Source organism: Poromitra crassiceps (assembly GCF_964638095.1).
Source record: "Poromitra crassiceps genome assembly, chromosome: 7".
Taxonomy (NCBI): Eukaryota; Metazoa; Chordata; class Actinopteri; order Beryciformes; family Melamphaidae; genus Poromitra; species Poromitra crassiceps.
This window is the reverse complement of record NC_139628.1, coordinates 27,843,269-27,861,747: the sequence shown is the minus strand read 5'-3', so window position 1 is coordinate 27,861,747 and position 18,479 is coordinate 27,843,269. Positions and strand designations below refer to the sequence as shown.

Below are 18,479 nucleotides of genomic sequence, written 5' to 3'. Positions count from 1 at the left end.
CCAGAGTCCAGCTGTACTGACGACTGTCCCCCGTCTTAGAGGAGCAGGACACATTCACCTCTCCCTGGGACAGACACTCATCAGTCAGCTGGGCAGCAGACACAGGCGCTGAGGGAAATGGACTCAGATGAGTTTGGACATTGGCAGAATCTTGTCAAGGCAATTTCTTTGAGTTTTACGTAAGTCAGTATGTCATCACTGTTGTGTGAAAACAGTTGTCTCCAAAATAATCAACTTTTCAGGAACTCATCAAAACAGCATTGACCACTGTGTATTGAGTTTATCCAGTGTTTCCTAAAACTCAAGAGGGATGAGAATTTTCCCAACCTACAAAAAACAACATCCAAGATGTATGTGGACCGCTCATTACCAACTTGAAAAAAGACAGGGAGAGTGCCACCAATTTAATTTGTCCATCAAACATTTGATTTTTGATGGTCAAATAAATTGGTGAAATTGAGGCAGTGCCCCTGTCTTTGTCTTCCAACTTGGTGAGCACTATCCATACATCCTTTGATGTTGTTTTTTGTAGTACTGTCTATGTATTTTGTAGTACTGTCTATGTTTGTTGTAGTACTGTCTATGTATTTTGTAGTACTGTCTATGTTTTTTCTAGTACTGTGTATGTTTTTTGTAGTATTGTCTATGTTTTTTGTAGTACTGTCTATATTCTTTGTAGGGGAATTATAGCACCACAGTAAGAGTGTTCAACTCCTCCACAATTTTCACAACTATACTCACATAATCCTTTGATTAAAGTGAACACATGAAAAGCACCAACATTGGATTATCAATGTTTTCAAACATGTACAACTGTATTTTTGTCATGACAGTCTTCTCTTTGTAGCATTTCATATACTGCAGGCTACAGTGTTTCTATTGTCTGGTGTGCATTTGTTTGCAAATGATAAAATAGTAATACATAGCTCACTCAACTAGTTTCATATTGTAGAATTAGTTTTTAGTAATTTATCTGTAATTAAAATCTGATTACTGACACTGTATCATTTCTAGTCATATTAATCACACATTATTGACAGTTATATTACTAACAGACATTGTTTGTTCCCATGAGCCAAAACTGAGACTGCTGCCTTCTACTTTCTGCTGGAAATTGCTATGAGATACTATGAATATGTGGTCTATTATTATGACTAATTTCTCCAACAATTTAATAAAGTACTTATTTACCTTGTATGAACATGTTTAGTTTTCGACTTTCTATTGGTATTCCATATGAATTCGAGATTTCAAGGGAATATTCAGCACTGTCAGTGTAGATGAGGTTACTTATCCTAAATGTTCCATTACTCTGAGTAAAGGAGGATCTGTTTTTTAACTCATTAATCACAATCTTGTTTCTTTTCACTCTGAGAACTGTGAATGGTCCATCTTTCTCAAAGGTATAGCTGAAGTCTAGTTTGGTCTCATTGACCAGCCGGATAACCACAGTTCCTCCCAGAGCAGCGTAACACGACCCATTCTGTCTGCCATCACAGTAGGTTTCCACACCTGGAGGGAAAAAAGAAAGAAAGAAGTAAATATCACAATCTGGATCCCTTTCTTACAATGCCAGCAGCAACATCAACGACCGCTCACCGCTGTGTCATATGTGCCATATGAATGTATTGAATATGAAGGTATAGGGATATATTTGTGAATAATAGGTGTAACTGACTCTCTCAGATCACAGTATGCAGACAGAAGATGATTCAACACAAACAGCAAACAAACAACAACAGAGCTGTGACTGTGACAGTTCCTTTAATTCACTAAATGTAAATCACCTCTCATACTGTTAGGCTACAGTTGTTTTGAGACTGTTCCACAACTATTTTGCTTGGTGGAAGAAGAATACACATTATTATTTTTATTATTATTATTATTATTATTATTATTATTATTATTATTATTATTATTATTATTATTATTATTATTATTATTATTATTATTATTATTATTTATTATTATTATTGACAGTTTAATGAAGTGATTTTTTACAGAGAGAATAATACTGTGAGCCGGAATCAAGTATTTATATATTATATTAGAAGGGGGGGGGGGGGTAAAGTTGTGGTTTGAATGTAAGCCAGCTCAAACATGCAGAGGAGGAAGGAAGGAAAGAAGAGCTCCAGACAAAACTATATCATGCTAGACCACTGTCTGGCTCTGGTAGTTCCTCTGCTAGATTTGTACTCATGGCCATATATATGTTATGTTCTCGAAACTATACCGTACGGTGAATGTGCATTTCTCAATGCAAATTTATTATTCAATACTATTTTCATTGTAGTACATTTTGTGATTGACTTGGTATTGGTATTGTTGGTATTGTTGACTTGCTGTCAAATGTCAAGTTTCTGCAGTCCTGAAAGTATCATTCATGTGTAATGGGACAGGATATCTCAGTGCATACTTCTGTGAAATTAATTCAAGCTACTAAAAAAAACAGAATACGTTAAGTGAAGATTGTAAATTAATTTATCGACAAGACTTTGACTTTTGATGTTCCTTTAATGAACAGTCAACTTATCTTAAAAAAACCCCGAGCGACCTAACAATGCCAAAAACTAAACAAACTCAATTGCCTCGCCACCCACACACAGGCACGCACACACGGGCGCGCGCACACACACACACACACACACACACACACACACACACACACACACACACACACACACACACACACACACACACACACACACACACACACACACACACACACACACACACACACACACACACACACACACACACACACACACAGCAGGGATTAAAAAAGCCATGCCACCAACAAACCCCACAGATGCAACGAAAGCCAGGTTAACAAACATTTATTGAGAATTAAGAGTCCAGAGAAAGAATTAAAGAATTAAGAGCAGGGGAGTCTCAAGGACAGACAACTCATTTCACGCCAGAGAAGTTCATTCAGCTTCAGGACTGAAGATGAGATCACGATTATACTGTAGCTCTACTCACCATGACTATACTTGATCAATAATTTTCGTATTTGTATTCACTATTAGTATTGATTCAGGAGTATCACTATTAGTATTGATTAAGGAGTATGGAGTACTGGTTCAACACTAAACAGTTTACTCACAATATAAATCATGAATGTGTGTGGAATAGTGAAAGAGCTCCTCACCATGAGAGACTCCCAGTAGCACCATCATCAACAGTCCAATCACAGCCTCCATGTCTCTTCTCTGTCCCTCAGCAGACCCTACCCTGACAAGCCTGATGTGTTACACTGTTATCTCTGCTGCCGTGCAGAAATTGTGAAACGTCTAATCAAGGAAACTCCTGTGTTAGAGGAAAAGGGAAGTGTGTATCGGTCTCACTTCACATGCGGGCAATATGACCAACTGGCTGACTGGAGGAGAGGGGTGTATTCTTCATTCATAGACAAAGAGGATTTGAGCTGGACAGCTGAGACTTCTAAGGTGCTCTGTATAATATGGTACTGAGCGAGCAAAATAAAAACAGATACTTCTGTGGGACTATATAATAACTGAGGACCTTTTCTATTTCAACCAATCAATCAACAAGTTTCCACATATGTTTTCCTTTGTCTTCCACTATCAAGAAACACAAGTTATTAAAAATTGTGAATTCGCAATAGTTGCGACCACATATTTTGCTTTTCTACACCTCCACCATCGAGTCCATCCTCACCACCACCTCCTCCATCATCATCCTCCTACCATCCATTTGGTGCTGATGCTGCTGCCCTCAAGGACATCTCCAGACTGCAGCGCATCATCCACACTGCTGAAATGGTTTGCAGGTCCTGAAGGCTGCATCACCTCTTGAGGCTGCAAGACCTCTTGTGCTTTCACATCAGATCTCTAGACCCATCCACACACTTAGCCATCACAACTGTCTGATGACATCACTGAGGCCGACCCACTTAGCCATCACAACTGTCTGATGACATTACATCAGATCTGTCCTGCCCTTCTCCCTCCCCTCCTCTTGATTTTGGCTGGGTTTAATCCATCAACCCCAGACAGAAAAGTGACACAACGCCCGTTGGACATCAATTTTATTTGATTGTAGATTGGCATGAACACACACACACACACACACACACACACACACACACACACACACACACACACACACACAGTGCGAGGCCGAGACACAGCAGGAGAGATAAACAGAGAGAAAGTGAGATGTGGGTCTTGTTGCAGCATATTGTCGCTCTCTCGGAACTCTCGTTTAACTTGTAACTGTGTTGTTAAGTTAGGTTTAACTTGTAACTCTGTTGATAGGTTTAACTTGTAACTCTGTTGTTAAGTTAGGTTTAACTTGTAACTCTGTTGATAGGTTTAACTTGTAACTCTGTTGATAGGTTTAACGTGTTGTTAAGTTAGGTTTAACTTGTAACTCTGTTGATAGGTTTAAGTTGTAACTCTGTTGTTAAGTTAGGTTTAACTTGTAACTCTGTTGTTAAGTTAGGTTTAACTTGTAACTCTGTTGTTAAGTTAGGTTTAACTTGTAACTCTGTTGTTAAGTTAGGTTTAACTTGTAACTCTGTTGTTAAGTTAGGTTTAACTTGTAACTCTGTTGTTAAGTTAGGTTTAACTTGTAACTCTGTTGTTAAGTTAGGTTTAACTTGTAACCCTGTTGTTAAGTTAGGTTTAACTTGTAACTGTTGTTAAGATAGGTTTAACTTGTAACTCTGTTGTTAAGTTAGGTTAAAAGACACAGTTCAGAAAGGGGTTAGCTAATTGTTGCTCAGGAGAAGCTGTCACATGACACCTGATTATGGTGGCTTGACTCTCTTCTAATACGAGGGATCAGCCAATCAGCATTCTGGTAAACAAACGGCGTCACTAGGTGGCAACGGGTAACTTTATAATGGGACCCTATGGAGCCAGGCTTGAGTGTCTCACTCTAGCCAGCTGTGCTGTTTACTAAATTCACCTCATTTTAAAAACTGCAACAGTTCACACAACTTTAACACAACATGCATATATTATACAGCAGACTCTTGATCTACTTCTGCTCTCACTCAGAATGTCAAAATATAAGCAATGTGATGTATATATATAATATACTCATACTAGTTAACTGCTGCGAGGTTCCGCATCTCTGGGTGGCTGTGATGTTACGCTGATTCATCCTTTACTCTTTATTGACAGGATATTTATTTGACAAATTACACATTGTTTACAAAAGGATCTGTCGTCTCTTTTATAGCCACACAGACAGCGGTGCTGGAAAAACACACTTATATACGATTTATGCACAGAATTATTTTATGACTGTAATGACAGTAATGAAACAGATATCTTTGCTATTTTCAAATACTCCAGTATATAAGGTATTATTACCTCATTACCGCCCAACCCTACTGTAGTGTGTGTGTGTGTGTGTGTGTGTGTGTGTGTGTGTGTGTGGTGTGTGTGTGTGTGTGAGTGTGTGTGCGTGTGTGTGTGGGGGGGGGGGGAGAGGAAGGGGAAGCCATCAGAGGGGGATTTGGGGGTCTATTTAGATGGCCAGCCTGGGCGTGGTCATCCTGGGAAACTATTTGCCAAAGTGGTGGAGACATCATCACCAAATCCACCAGCACAGTTACTTTGCAACCCTCTTTCCCAAAACCTCCACGGGCTGTAAAGTAGGTGCAGGAAGACTCTTGGGATAAATCTACTCGTGGCTCTAAAATAGAATCTTCCCTAATTGTCATTAGCATTGATTTGAGAGTATCAGTAGGAGTTGATCAGTCTGCGGTTGTATCGAGCCTTGGTCCACTTGATGGACCCTAACCCAACTCCCCAAGTGATAATGGCATCATGATGCTCTCTCATCCATTGGGCCATCTTGAGTTTAACCCTATTTAACCTGATATCATTTGATGATGCAGGGTTAATAAAATCAGTCAACTTATTAACCTTCCTGTTGGTCATACCGGACGGGAAAGAGCTCTCATCAATTTAGCCTTAGCTAAGATTTCTGAATGGTTTGTTTGTAAGAGTTTAAAATACTTTTTTGTTTACTTTGAACTCCACCGGATCCCTACGGGAAGCTGGTTGAGAGTTGCGGAAGAGAGAGAGGGATTCCAGCACCCACCCACCTCATCTTAGACAGCCAAGGGGTGCTTATGGATTCTGGAGAGGAACTGCCATGGTAACTCCAGAATGTCACCAAAGATGAAGAAGCTGTCTAACGACAGACAAGGTCAATGTCAATAATTGTTTTTCATTTTCACAGATTAATAACTGTGTCAATAATTCTATAAAAGGGGAGTTCTAGAATTAAAGCTTACCTTACAATTCTAAAAGTGCCCAAGATGAATCCAAAACAATCCTATAAAACCCTACATCCATTTCCAATAACCAAATTGTACAAGCAGTGCCTATCCAGTGAAATGGATCCCCGTACAAATCAACTACTTAAAATAAAAATAAATAAAATAAAAAGACACAAAGAAAGAAGGAAAATGGGGGGGGGGGGGGGGGGGTGACCACAGTAACTATAAAGATACTGCCTGGGCTCGCCCACCCTGCTGCTGCTGTGTGGCCTCGCCTGCTCTATTGGCATGCACAATTGCTCAACTTCGCATCACTGATGACGTCAGCGAGTGATCGTAGTGAGAGAAAGGTAGAGTCATGATGATGTCATAGACATTGTGACATCATCAGTGACATCATTGCTGACCAAAATCATCAGAAATCTCACAATGTGCAATGAAAAAACATGACCAAAAACGCAGACAGACAGAGCCCACTTACTCAATGATGATGATGATGATGATGATGGGATAGAGGTGACTCACACAAGCTTGTTTGAAGCCCTGGTGTATGTACCTGGTAGTGCACCTGGCTCAATCAATCAGGTTATTAAACCTACAGTTCACAAAACAGCACATCAACTATAAACTGAAATGTTGAGCAGGTTCCTCTATTAAAAATGCTAATCCAACCCAATCCCAGTTTAGTTTGCACTGAAGAAGAAAGAAGTGTTCAGTTCAATCAACATTATTCAGTGTATACTGTATTATGCCTAATTGTAGTTTGCTTCACTCAACCAAGTTAGTCCATAACTGTGGGTCAGTTGGTTAGTTGTTAGTTGGATGGGTCCACTGGGTTTGCTTGTTGTAAAACTTTCCACTAATGCCAAAAGAAGAAGTTTAGAGAATAGCACAGTTGATGGTGGTGAACCAATAATCAACTATAAGTTATTTTCTGAAATGACTAGAAACAGCAGCATCTTCCTGGAGCTGAGGCCTGTGGCTGTGCTGAGAGGAAACTATAACAGGAAGACATTTTGTTTATTTGTTTTAACCACAGCATCAACAGCTTCACTCTGTAGCTGTGAAGACAACAACTCGTGCAGCCAGGATGAGTCATCAGGTGCTGGTCGCTCACAGAAACATCATAGATCCAAATTAACCACAGAACACTGAGATGACTTGACACTGACTTTATTATAGAGAACAACCTGTTTCACCCGTATAGCTTCAGGTTCACTCAGTAATAAAGTCAATATGTTTCCAAAAAAAAAAAAAAAATTTTTTTTTTGCATGTCTATTATTTATTAAGCCACGTGTAAACAATAAAAGCAAGTAGCCGATATACTATGTTATTAATAAAATCTAACATTTTCATTTAGAAGTGTAAATAACAATTTATTAGATCTACTGTATGTGTCACTGTGACACTTGAAGAGAAAACTGTGAGAGGAAGCAAAGCTCAGTCAGCAAGAAGAGGTGTTAAAACACACACACACACACACACACACACGCACACACACACACACACACACACACACACACACACACACACACACACACACACACACACACACACACACACACACACACACACACACACACACACACAGTAGTCTTGCTGCTGAGACTTTGTCCGCCAGTCTGGACTCAGGACTGGAATATTTTGAATTGACTGGCTCCCCTGGTCCCCCACCTCAGAGTCCAGAGACCAGAATGACAGCTGGTCTAAAGGTCTAATAAACTGAAAAACTCAACTAGCCTAGTGAACTGCAACATTAAAGCACTGCGATTCATGTGATTGGGCACTGCAGACTTAATAAAACACTGGGATTAAAGTGGGAAAATATCAGGTTTGACATTTTAAATATACAATGTTGTTCTATTTTAACTGGATGAAATGTGTGAAATGCTATAGCTCCAGCTTGTCCTGGTTGAACTCCAGCAGACCATTAAGTAAGTATTGTCTGTCTTCCATCCGTCTCAGAAGTCATGCTCGGTGGTGACATCAGCAGTGATGTCATCATCCTCGTCTTCCAATCCGTCATCAGCCTGGTTGTGTGTGACTGTTGCCATGGAGACGGGCGGGGTGACTGTTGCCATGGAGATGGGTGGGGCATGTCCTGCAGTCAGAGCAGAGTTAAAGGAACATTTACATAATTAGATCCACCACTAATACAGATGTTCCTCTTTTAACCTGGACGTGTTGCTGCGGCAGTACTGTAGCACTGCTGTGGCAGCATGGCAGTACTGCAGCACTGCTGTGGCAGCGTGGCAGTACTGCAGCACTGCTGTGGCAGCGTGGCAGTACTGCAGCACTGATGTGGCAGCATGGCAATACTGCAGCACTGCTGTGGCAGCATGGCAGTATATACTGCAGCACTGCTGTGGCAGCGTGGCAGTACTGCAGCACTGCTGTGGCAGCGTGGCAGTACTGCAGCACTGCTGTGTGCAGTGTGGCAGTACTGCAGCACTGCTGTGGCAGCGTGGCAGTACTGCAGCACTGCTGTGGCAGTGTGGCAGTACTGCAGCACTGCTGTGGCAGCAGTGAGGGGGTCTTTTGTAAAGAACAAAGAAAACATTTTCAAAGGAGATATTCACACATCAATCCTCTCTGATGCAGCAGAGTTGGAAAGAATCACTTGAGTCTTGAGGAAGGAAGATCCTGCACACTGCTGTTGCTCAGCATCAACATTTATTGATCATCACACGTTTCGGTCCCCTGGACCCTCCATAAGTGTTTTACAGCATTTCTGCCACAATGATCTTAAATAGACAATGCTCCACCCCCTCCAACCCTGTGTTAATTAGGCATAACTATATTCTAACGTATCCGGTATCTCATGAGGCAGAGGCTTCTTGATGGTACAAGGGTCTTTATTCACAGTTAGTTATATTACAACTCTCAGCGGTTGTCACGCTCAAAGCTAGCAGCTTTCCCTTCGAGTCGTGTGTGTAGACTGACGCGCATGCTCAGTTCACTCCGGAAGTATCCCCACAGCATAGTGTTCCCCAATACAACACTCCCACACATCAGTTCCTATCTGCAGTCGAGACACTACCAATGCTCACCCCTGTATGTGTACTGCTGATTCGCTACATACTCCCCGCCCAACAATAAGGTCAACGCCCACGTTGATAACACATCACACACCCCCTTGTACCAAAACATATTTTTTTCTTTAACAGCTTCTTTGTTTTTTTTTCAATCACAGCATGTTGCACTCTCAGACTTCCCCACATCTCCTCCCCCACAATATCTCATGTCATGCACCTCTTTTACTTTCTGTTACAACAATACAACATCTCCAACCACCATCTCCTCTCTTTTTTTTTTTTTTTTTTTTTTTTTTTAGTACAACTCAAAGTTGTTGAATCGTCCTGGAGCCCTTGGCTCTCTCCGTGGCCGTGTTAGTCTCTGTGAATCTGTCTGCGGGGCTGATCCCACCTGCAGTGTCTCTGGGCTTTCACGTCCCTGGGTGGGGCCCGCCCGGTCATAGCCGGACGCCCCTCTCTGTGGGAACAGAGTCCTTCTTTCAGCCGGTCTAGGTGAAACCGCCGGGCGGCGGAGATCTGGGGGAAAGGTGCACCCCCCCCGGTATGGGGCCAACCTGTCTCTGTGGAGTACCTTCCTGCCACCAAGTGGCATCTGCACTCGGTACACCACTTCCCCCATTCTCTCCATGACCCTGCATGGGCCTGTCCAGTGACAGTCCAGTTTAGGGCTACGCCCTTTTTTTCTCTGGGGTGTGTACACCCAGACCAACTCCCCCCCCTGGAAATGGTTTCCTTTTGCCCTCACATCATAATTCCTTTTTTGTTTCATGCCTGCTTTCTCTAGCTGGTCCCGAGCGAAGTGGTGAGCGGACTCTAAGCGATCTTGTAGCCTCCTGGCGTACTCTCGCCCTGGGGGAGCGTCCAGTGCATCTGGTGGCTTGCCGAACGCTATTTCTGCTGGTGTCCGCAGTTCTCGACCTAACATGAGCAGAGCTGGGGTGCAGGAGGTGGACTCGTGTGTGGCGGATCTGTAGGCCATGAGGATGAGCGGCAGGTGCGTGTCCCAGTCCCTCTGGTGTTCCTCCGTGAGGATGGCCAACTGCTTTTTCAGCGTTCTATTGAATCTTTCTACAAGGCCATCGCTCTGGGGGTGCAATGCTGTGGTCCGTGTCTTTTTAATGTTCAGTTTCTCGCACATGGTGGCGAACACTCGTGACTCAAAGTTTCTCCCTTGGTCACTGTGTAGGGTCTCTGGTGCTCCGAACCTACTGAACATGCCGGTTACTAGTGCGTCGACCACCGTCCCCGCCTCCTGGTCGGGTAGTGCGTACGCCTCTGGCCATTTTGTGAAATAGTCCATGGCGACCAGGACGTACTTGTTTCCACTGTCTGAGCAGGGAAAAGGTCCCATCACGTCTACCCCTACCCTCTCCATGGGGGCTCCTGCTGCTAGCTGTTGGAGCGGGGCGCGAGACTGATCTAACGGGCCTTTGTACGCTGCACAGAGGTCGCAGCGTCGACAGAAGTCCTGTACGTCTCTCCCCATCCTCCCCCAATAAAAGCCTTGTCTGATACGGCGGAGCGTTTTGTTTACCCCAAAGTGCCCAGCCCCTACAGTTCCATGGCAGCTCCTGCACACCTCCTCCCTCAACGTTGTCGGCACTACTTTCCGCCACTTATGCTCTCCTGTCGCTGGCTCCTTCCAGGACTTCATCAGCACTCCGTTACTCAAACTCAGGGTGTCGAACCCCGCCCACAGCCCTTTGGTTGTGTCGGTGGCCCCCGCCACCTCTTCCCAGGGCGGCTTCTGGCCCTCTTCTACCCATTGCAGTACTGGTGACAGCTCTCTGTCGTTTTCTTGGTGGCCCCTCCAATCCGCTGCCTCTGCTACCCGCAGCGTCCTGCACACTGGCCCATCCCCCGTGTGGTTAGGGCAGATCCTAGCTTCCTCTTGGAGCTCTCTCTCTCTTCCTTCTCTCTTTTCGCAGTACGTACACCCTCTCTCTGCACAGGGTCGTCGTGACAGGGCGTCTGCGTTGACGTGGCGCGCCCCTGCCCTGTGTTCTATCGTGAAGTTGTAGTCTGCCATTTTCTCTAACCAGCGGCACACTTGTCCCTCCGGCTCTCTGAAGGACCATAGCCACTGCAGCGCCGAGTGGTCGGTCCGTATGGTGAACCGTGGCTGTCCCAGGAGGTAATATCTAAAGTGTCTTAGTGCTTCTACTACGGCGAGGAGCTCCCGGCGGGTGACGCAGTAGTTACGTTCTGCTTTATCGAAAGTCTTGCTATAGTACGCCACCACCCGCTCCCCGTCCGGCCCCGCCTGGGACAGCACGGCCCCCATACCCCCATTGCTGGCATCAGTGTCTAGTAGGAACGGCAGGGCGGGGTCTGGTGCTCTAAGCACTGGAGACTCGGTCAGTGCTTTCTTGAGGGCTTTGAATGCTAGGTGGCATTCTGTCGTCCAGTGGAAGTCTGCGTTCTTCTCTTTTAACCTGAACAGTGGTTCCGCTATTTTAGAAAACCCCTTCACGAATTTCCTGTAGTATGCGGCTAGCCCTACGAAGCTCTCGAGTTCGCCTTTGTTTCTGGGGGTGGGCCACTCCATGACCGCCTGAGTCTTCTCTTCTAGGGTGCGAATGCCCCCCGCGCCGATGCCATGCCCTAAGAACTCCACCCTCCTCTTCAGGAAGTGGCACTTGTCTGGGTGTAACTTTAGACCCGCCTCTGCTATCTTCTGCAGGACTTTTCGTAACGCCCCCACTGCTGCCTGGAACGTGCCCCCGTGTGTCAAGATGTCATCTAAATACACGACGCATTCGGATCGGGGAATGTCTCCCAGCAACTTCTCCATTAACCTCTCGAACGTTGCTGGTGCGTTGCACAGCCCGAAGCTGAGTACTCGAAACTGCCACAGCCCCTTCTCTGTGCGGAAGGCGGTCTTTTGCTTGGCATCGTCGCGGAGGGGCACCTGCCAGTACCCGCTACGGAGGTCTAGGGATGAGAACCAGGATGACTCTCCCGCGGCGTCTAACAGTTCCTCTATGATGGGCATCGGGTATGCGTCTTTTTTCGTCACTTTGTTCAGCCCCCTATAGTCTACACAAAATCGCATTTTGGGGCTATTTTTCTCGCCTCTCCCGCCTCTCGATTGAGCCGCTTGCGCTCTTTCTTCAGGAACTTGTTAACCATTTCGCCAAATCTGGAGGCAATATTCACCGTTTAAACTTTGACGCCAGTGTAACGTATCCGGTATCTCATGAGGCAGAGGCTTCTTGATGGTACAAGGGTCTTTTCACAGTTAGTTATATTACAACTCTCAGCGGTTGTCACGCTCAAAGCTAGCAGCTTTCCCTTCGAGTCGTGTGTGTAGACTGACGCGCATGCTCAGTTCACTCCGGAAGTATCCCCACAGCATAGTGTTCCCCAATACAACACTCCCACACATCAGTTCCTATCTGCAGTCGAGACACTACCAATGCTCACCCCTGTATGTGTACTGCTGATTCGCTACAATATGTTGTGGTGTTACACTTGTTCAAGTTTGTCTTGGGTCTTTTTAAGGTGATACATGGTTACTGTCAATTATTGAGAGACACTCCCCCACAGGAGACTGACTGTCGAACACCTGTGATGATGAATACATTGTGATGCTGAGCAAGAGCAGTGTGCAAGATCTTCCTCCCTCAAGACCACTGTGGCAGTACCTTTGGAACCCAGCAGTAAGGTGGTCAAACGAAATGAGTAACATCTAGGCTATGTGAATGGAACTGATGGATTCACCTAAATCTTCTGAAATCAATACCAAGAACCTACTTAAAGATCATCACTAGATCACTCGATAGATAGATAGTAATTTAGTTAGCTAGCGACTATAGTAATTTAGAGTGATTTAGTTAGTTGGCTAGTTAGGCTTACCTCTACGCCTGCCCCAATATAAAGACAGCATTAGGAGATTTGAGATGAAGTAAGGGCAGAACACCACTAGGTGGCAGATCAGTCTGTCAATAGGCAGGAAAGGAGCTGGAGGAGGGGGCGGAGCTGTGGTAGTGGGGAGAGCTATAAAGGAAAGAACACAGGTGAAGAAAATAATTCTAGATTCAAACTTGTTGAAATACTGAAACAGTTTAGTCTCATTTGCAGTTGATTAAACAGTTGCATACAGTATTCTGATTAACTGAACAGTTATCAGTTTAACATCTCTGTAGCTCATTAAGGCAGAAGTCTGAGGTTTCAACGATTGTATTTTAAACACAAACATTTCAATGCTTTGTGGAATTCCACTGTTATCGTCATGCAAAATAACATTTTAGAGTTTATTTGCACACATGTATGTAAATAATAAAACCTCAGTAGGAACAAATAATATCCAAAATATCAAGATGAGACAACAAAACTAAATGACATCAAAACTTAAACAAAAATGTAAAATGGAGGAATTGATAAACTAGACAAGCTCAAATTAAAGCAACAAGGGCCACCAGGCCGTGGTTTAACAGCTAAGAGGTGTTCTTAGACACGACACGACGCACAGATACTGTGATGAGGTCACAGGTCTGTGCTTATAGAGATTTGGCTTTGAACAAATCAGCCAATCATACTCAAGGACAGACACCATCCATTTTATGTTTATAAAGTGTTGATGTCAGACTAAGCTCCTCACCTCTCACAGCCAGCCAGCTGAGTGGAGACTCTCCACGAGCAGAGATCTTACACTTGTAGAGGCCTTCATCAGACATGGAAACATGGTGGATGGTCATCTGTTGTGTAGACTCAGTCCTGATGAGGAAGCCATCTTTATAGAACACAGCTGGGAGGGTGGAGGCAGTCCAGGCTGTACAGGTCAGAGTCACATTATCTCCCTCCATCACAGGATGGACAGGACTCTCCAGGATCACATGACCACCTGGACCTGAACACACAGACACACATGATTTAATCTATTTACACACAGCTTCATCACATTGCTGCACTGGAGGCTCACAGCAGTGACATCATGCTGAAAATATCTGTGCAATACCTGACTCAAAGCTTCATTCACATTGAACAGCATAACTGTGCAATATTTGAAACATATCTGTATTTAAGCCTTTGTCTACAATGTTAAATTTTTCCATATTGATCGGCACCCGTTCAATATTTGGAGACATATCAGTATATGCCTTCGTTTACAATCCTGTGTGGCTTACTTACACATTGACTGTATGTACATTAGTTCATTAAGTATTTAATCAGACACTTAAGTTTACACCACACTTATAGTAGTTACTGTACATTTTGCTAATGTCTAAATGCACCCTTTTGCCCTGCCTGTTTTGAACTTGTGCTATATACATTTATTTCTTTTTGTTTGTGATGATTATTTTGAGAACAAAGCAAACCAGAGTCCAATTCTTTATGTGTATACTTGGCCAATAAAGCTGATTCTACGTAATATATTCATTAATTTTCACATTTTGAAAAACAATCCTTTTTCACATAGATAAAATTAGACAGACAGACAGACAGACAGACAGACAGACAGACAGACAGATATTCATCATGAATACAGAGTTATTCATAATGAGTGAATGCCATTTGGTCTTACTAGTGACAGCGATGTTGACGCTGTCGCTGGTGTCTCCCTCTCTAGACTCACACCAGTAAACTCCACTGTCCCAAAATGTGATGGAATTGAACTTGCAGGAAGAACCTGTTTGCTCCCCCCAGTAAGCTCCACACTCAGACCTTGTTTCTGTGCTTGTGTTCCTCCTCACCGTCCGTCTAGCAGAGCTGTGGTCCTCACAGCTCAGAGAGACAGACTCTCCATGAAAGAACTGAGACCTGCTGGGACTCACAGTCAGAGAGGCTGAGGAGAGACAGCAGGAAGGTCACATTAGTGATGATTCTTTACATACTTTGACTAAACTAAATGATCATCAACATTACAAAGAGTCTGAAACACAAAACCTGACACTATCTGTCCCTAAACGCACTTCCATAGTCATATTTAGCCTAGGAAGTCAGGATAAGAGGGCCTTCTCCCTCTGGAGGCCATGTTGGAAGTCTCCAGCTATGGTTAATTTCTGTGAAGGGAACGGATCATTTCATCACTGATCCATCTGAAAATCTAAATGTGAAATGTGGCTGAGAATGTCCTATAAAATAGCCACCATAACAGGGTTCTTTTCAAACTCACTTCAGCATAGTCAGCATGTTTAGCCACAAGCTTGTCTGTTCTGATGTTTTTGCTACAGCATTTCTCTTTTGGAGTTTCAGTTCAGTTTATTTTGTATTTTGTTGTGGTTTTCCTGGATGGCAGAAAACTTGATATGAAAACTCAGACCGATTGTGTGTGTGTGTGTGTGTGTGTGTGTGTGTGTGTGTGTGTGTGTGTGTGTGTGTGTGTGTGTGTGTGTGTGTGTGTGTGTGTGTGTGTGTGTGTGTGTGTGTGTGTGTGTAATTTATTGTGTGAAGCCAAGCACAAAGCCCATGTCAACCTATAAGGAACCTCTCTTCTTGCATTCTTGATAAATGTGTTCTGTTGGGAAGAACATTCTCCACAATAATAATCCAAAAACACAACCTACAAAGTGGTCAGTTTGGGACTGTGATGAGTGAAGTGTACCAACCTTGTGTTTGTCTGCAGCACAGCCATGTGGTCACTGAAGAGAAATGACACTCAGGTTGGTTTGAGTTTTAAATGCACTTAAACAATTTGAGAAAACAGAGAGGATGTATAGTGTCTATCTTCTGTCCTTAATTAAGATGGTGCTTTGATATTTTTGCCTTTGATAAATGTGAATCACTGACTGACCATCTAATCTCCTATGATCTGAGAAACAGCACTGACCCTAGTATGGGGCTGTCTTGTTATCTATTCTATTTTATGATCAATAGCTTATGTTTTGTTGTCTAATTTCCCTATGGTCCCTATCATTTCCCCATGGTGATCCACAATGTTCATTGTGTTTTGTCTTGTCTGAAGATGTTGAGCTCACAATGTTGTTTGGCTCCTGGCCAACAACACAGAAATGTCCTAAAACACTTTAAATAAACATCCATTAATTATGAACCATCCTGGAGGAGTATGCATGTCTGTGGGTCTGAGTCTGTGTCGGGATATATAAGTAAGTGCACAGATGATGATGTCTGTGTCTTCAAAAACGTCACCATCCACGCAACCAAAAACCCAGCTGACCACTAAAGTGTGCGCTATGCTGTCCATCCAATCCAGTGAGATGCCCTCAGATCTGCAAGGGCCAACCTGAACCGAACCATCAGGGTGGCAAAATGCGCCTACGTGCAGAAAGTCCAGAGTTACTTCCATAACTCCAGAGACACCAGGCACATGTGGCAGGAGATACAAACAATCACAGACTACAAGACACCCCTCCACCCTACGATAACGACATTAACTGCCTCAATGAACTCAATGTTGTTGTTTTTATGCTTTGACACACTCAACAACACACCTGTGAGGAAAGTCACCCCTCATCACGACGACCAGGTACTCAGTCTGGACACAGCTGACGTCCCGAGGACCCTGAGGAGAATCAACTCACGGAAAGCTGCAGGCCTGGATAACATACCAGGTTGTGCTCAAAGAATGTGCCAACCAACTAGCACACGTCCTCACACACATTTTAACATCTATTTGAGACAGGCTGTCATTCCACTGTGTTTCAAAACCGCCTCTATTATATCGGGGCCAAAACAAAAAAAATCTCATGTCTCAATGACTACCGCTCTGTGGCACTCACTCCCATCATGATGAAGTGCTTTGAGAGGCTCAGGGAGCATACCATATCTAGACTCCCCCCCACATTAGAGTCCAGTTTGCTTACCGCCCCAACCGCTCTGCTGAAGATGCTGTGGCTTGTGTGCCCCATCTAAGCCTCAAGCACCTGGATAAAAAGAACACCTACCTACTAGTCTACTGTATGCTGTTCATGGATTTCAGTTCAACTTTTAACACCATCATTCCCCAGCACTTGGTAAGCAAACTAGGCACACTGGGCCTGAACACCCCCTCTGTAACTGAGCAACATACTGTTCACCCTGCTGACCCATGACTGCTGTGCCACGTTCAGCACAAACCACATCATAAAATACACAGACGATAGAACAGGGTTTGGTCTCATTAAGGAAGACATGGAACTGGATTACAGGGAGGAGGTGAAACAACTAGTGGACTGATGCAACACCAACAATCTGCTGCTGAATGTCGGGAAAAACGAAGGAGATCGTCGACTTCAGAAAAAAGAGAGCACAATCACCCAACTACACATCAACGGCTCCACAGTGGAGGTGGTCAAAAGCACCAAATTCCTAGGGGTGCACCGGTGCACATTACAGAGGACCTGCCTGGTCACACAACACCTCATCCCTGGCAAAAATGGCGAATCAGCATCTGCACTTCCTACGGCGAATGAAGAGAGAAAGGCAGAAACCATCATAAAAACAGAACCGGTAATTTAAAGCAGCAAGCAGACCAGGCTTGTTATAAGTGGTTTATGTTGTTTAAGAATAAATAAATAAATAAATAAATAAATAAATAAATAAATAAATAAATAAATAAATAAATAAATAAATAAATAAATAAATAAATAAATAAATAAATAAATAAATAAATAAATATGAAACAGATCGCTTTCTGTAATCAGTGTCCGTCCCTTCAGTGGAAGTACAATAAATGGAGAGTCAGACAAACAGTGACAGACTATAGCTTTCTTCCTTTATAGTTCAACCTTCTCCTTTCTAAGTTTTCAAATTTGTGCAGTTCCACTTATCTAATACAAATACCTCTAGTTAATTTGTTATTATTATTATTATTATTATTTAGAGTTGATATATTTCATCATTTTAAAAGAACATACATAATATATAGAGTATATCATGTAATGCACCTACAAGTCTACTGGGTCATTCTAAAGAACTACGGTAGTTACATTTTGAAAATTCCTTTCATTATTGCCAGGCTGCACGTTACTGGATAATTAATGTCCTGTAATTTAAAATATTACCAATGAATCATTGAAAAATGATGAGAACACGCGTGTGCGTGTGCACACACACAATGTGCGCACACAGTTCTACTTACAGAGCAGCCATTGTAGAGATGTTCGTCCCATTCTACAGCTTGGTGATATGACATCAACACTTTGAATTTGACCAGTTATACTAAATAAAACCCGCCCTCTTCCTTTGTTTTTGTGAGTGTCTGGTTTTTTTTCTTCGTCAGCAGCTTCAAGGAAACCAC

At 43.4% G+C, this 18,479-nt stretch overlaps 2 protein-coding genes across 2 annotated transcripts in view; both read right to left on the bottom strand.

The window, feature by feature from the left end:
• The window catches only part of LOC310779174 (uncharacterized protein), a 7,210-nt gene extending 3,940 nt beyond the window's left edge, over positions 1–3,270 (bottom strand). Inside the window, exons 1-3 of the mRNA XM_083639674.1 lie at positions 3,152–3,270; positions 1,192–1,512; positions 1–108 (exon numbers count right to left, since the gene is read on the bottom strand). The exon at positions 1–108 is cut by the window's left edge and continues 153 nt beyond it. Of these exons, the coding sequence (XP_083495800.1) occupies positions 1–108; positions 1,192–1,512; positions 3,152–3,203 (481 nt within the window). The 5' untranslated portion in view covers positions 3,204–3,270. The remainder of the gene's footprint in view (positions 109–1,191; positions 1,513–3,151) is intronic.
• Positions 3,271–8,224: 4,954 nt separating this feature from the next.
• LOC310779510 (high affinity immunoglobulin epsilon receptor subunit alpha-like) lies at positions 8,225–18,427 on the bottom strand (the record flags this gene model as incomplete). Its single annotated transcript, XM_083640040.1, has 6 exons — positions 18,321–18,427; positions 15,850–15,882; positions 14,826–15,086; positions 13,902–14,150; positions 13,157–13,297; positions 8,225–8,364 (listed from the first exon to the last, which is right to left on the bottom strand). The coding sequence occupies exons 1-6, from the start codon at positions 18,349–18,351 to the stop codon at positions 8,225–8,227; spliced, it is 855 nt and encodes a 284-aa protein (XP_083496166.1). The 5' UTR covers positions 18,352–18,427.
• Between the last annotated feature and the right edge of the window lie 52 nt (positions 18,428–18,479).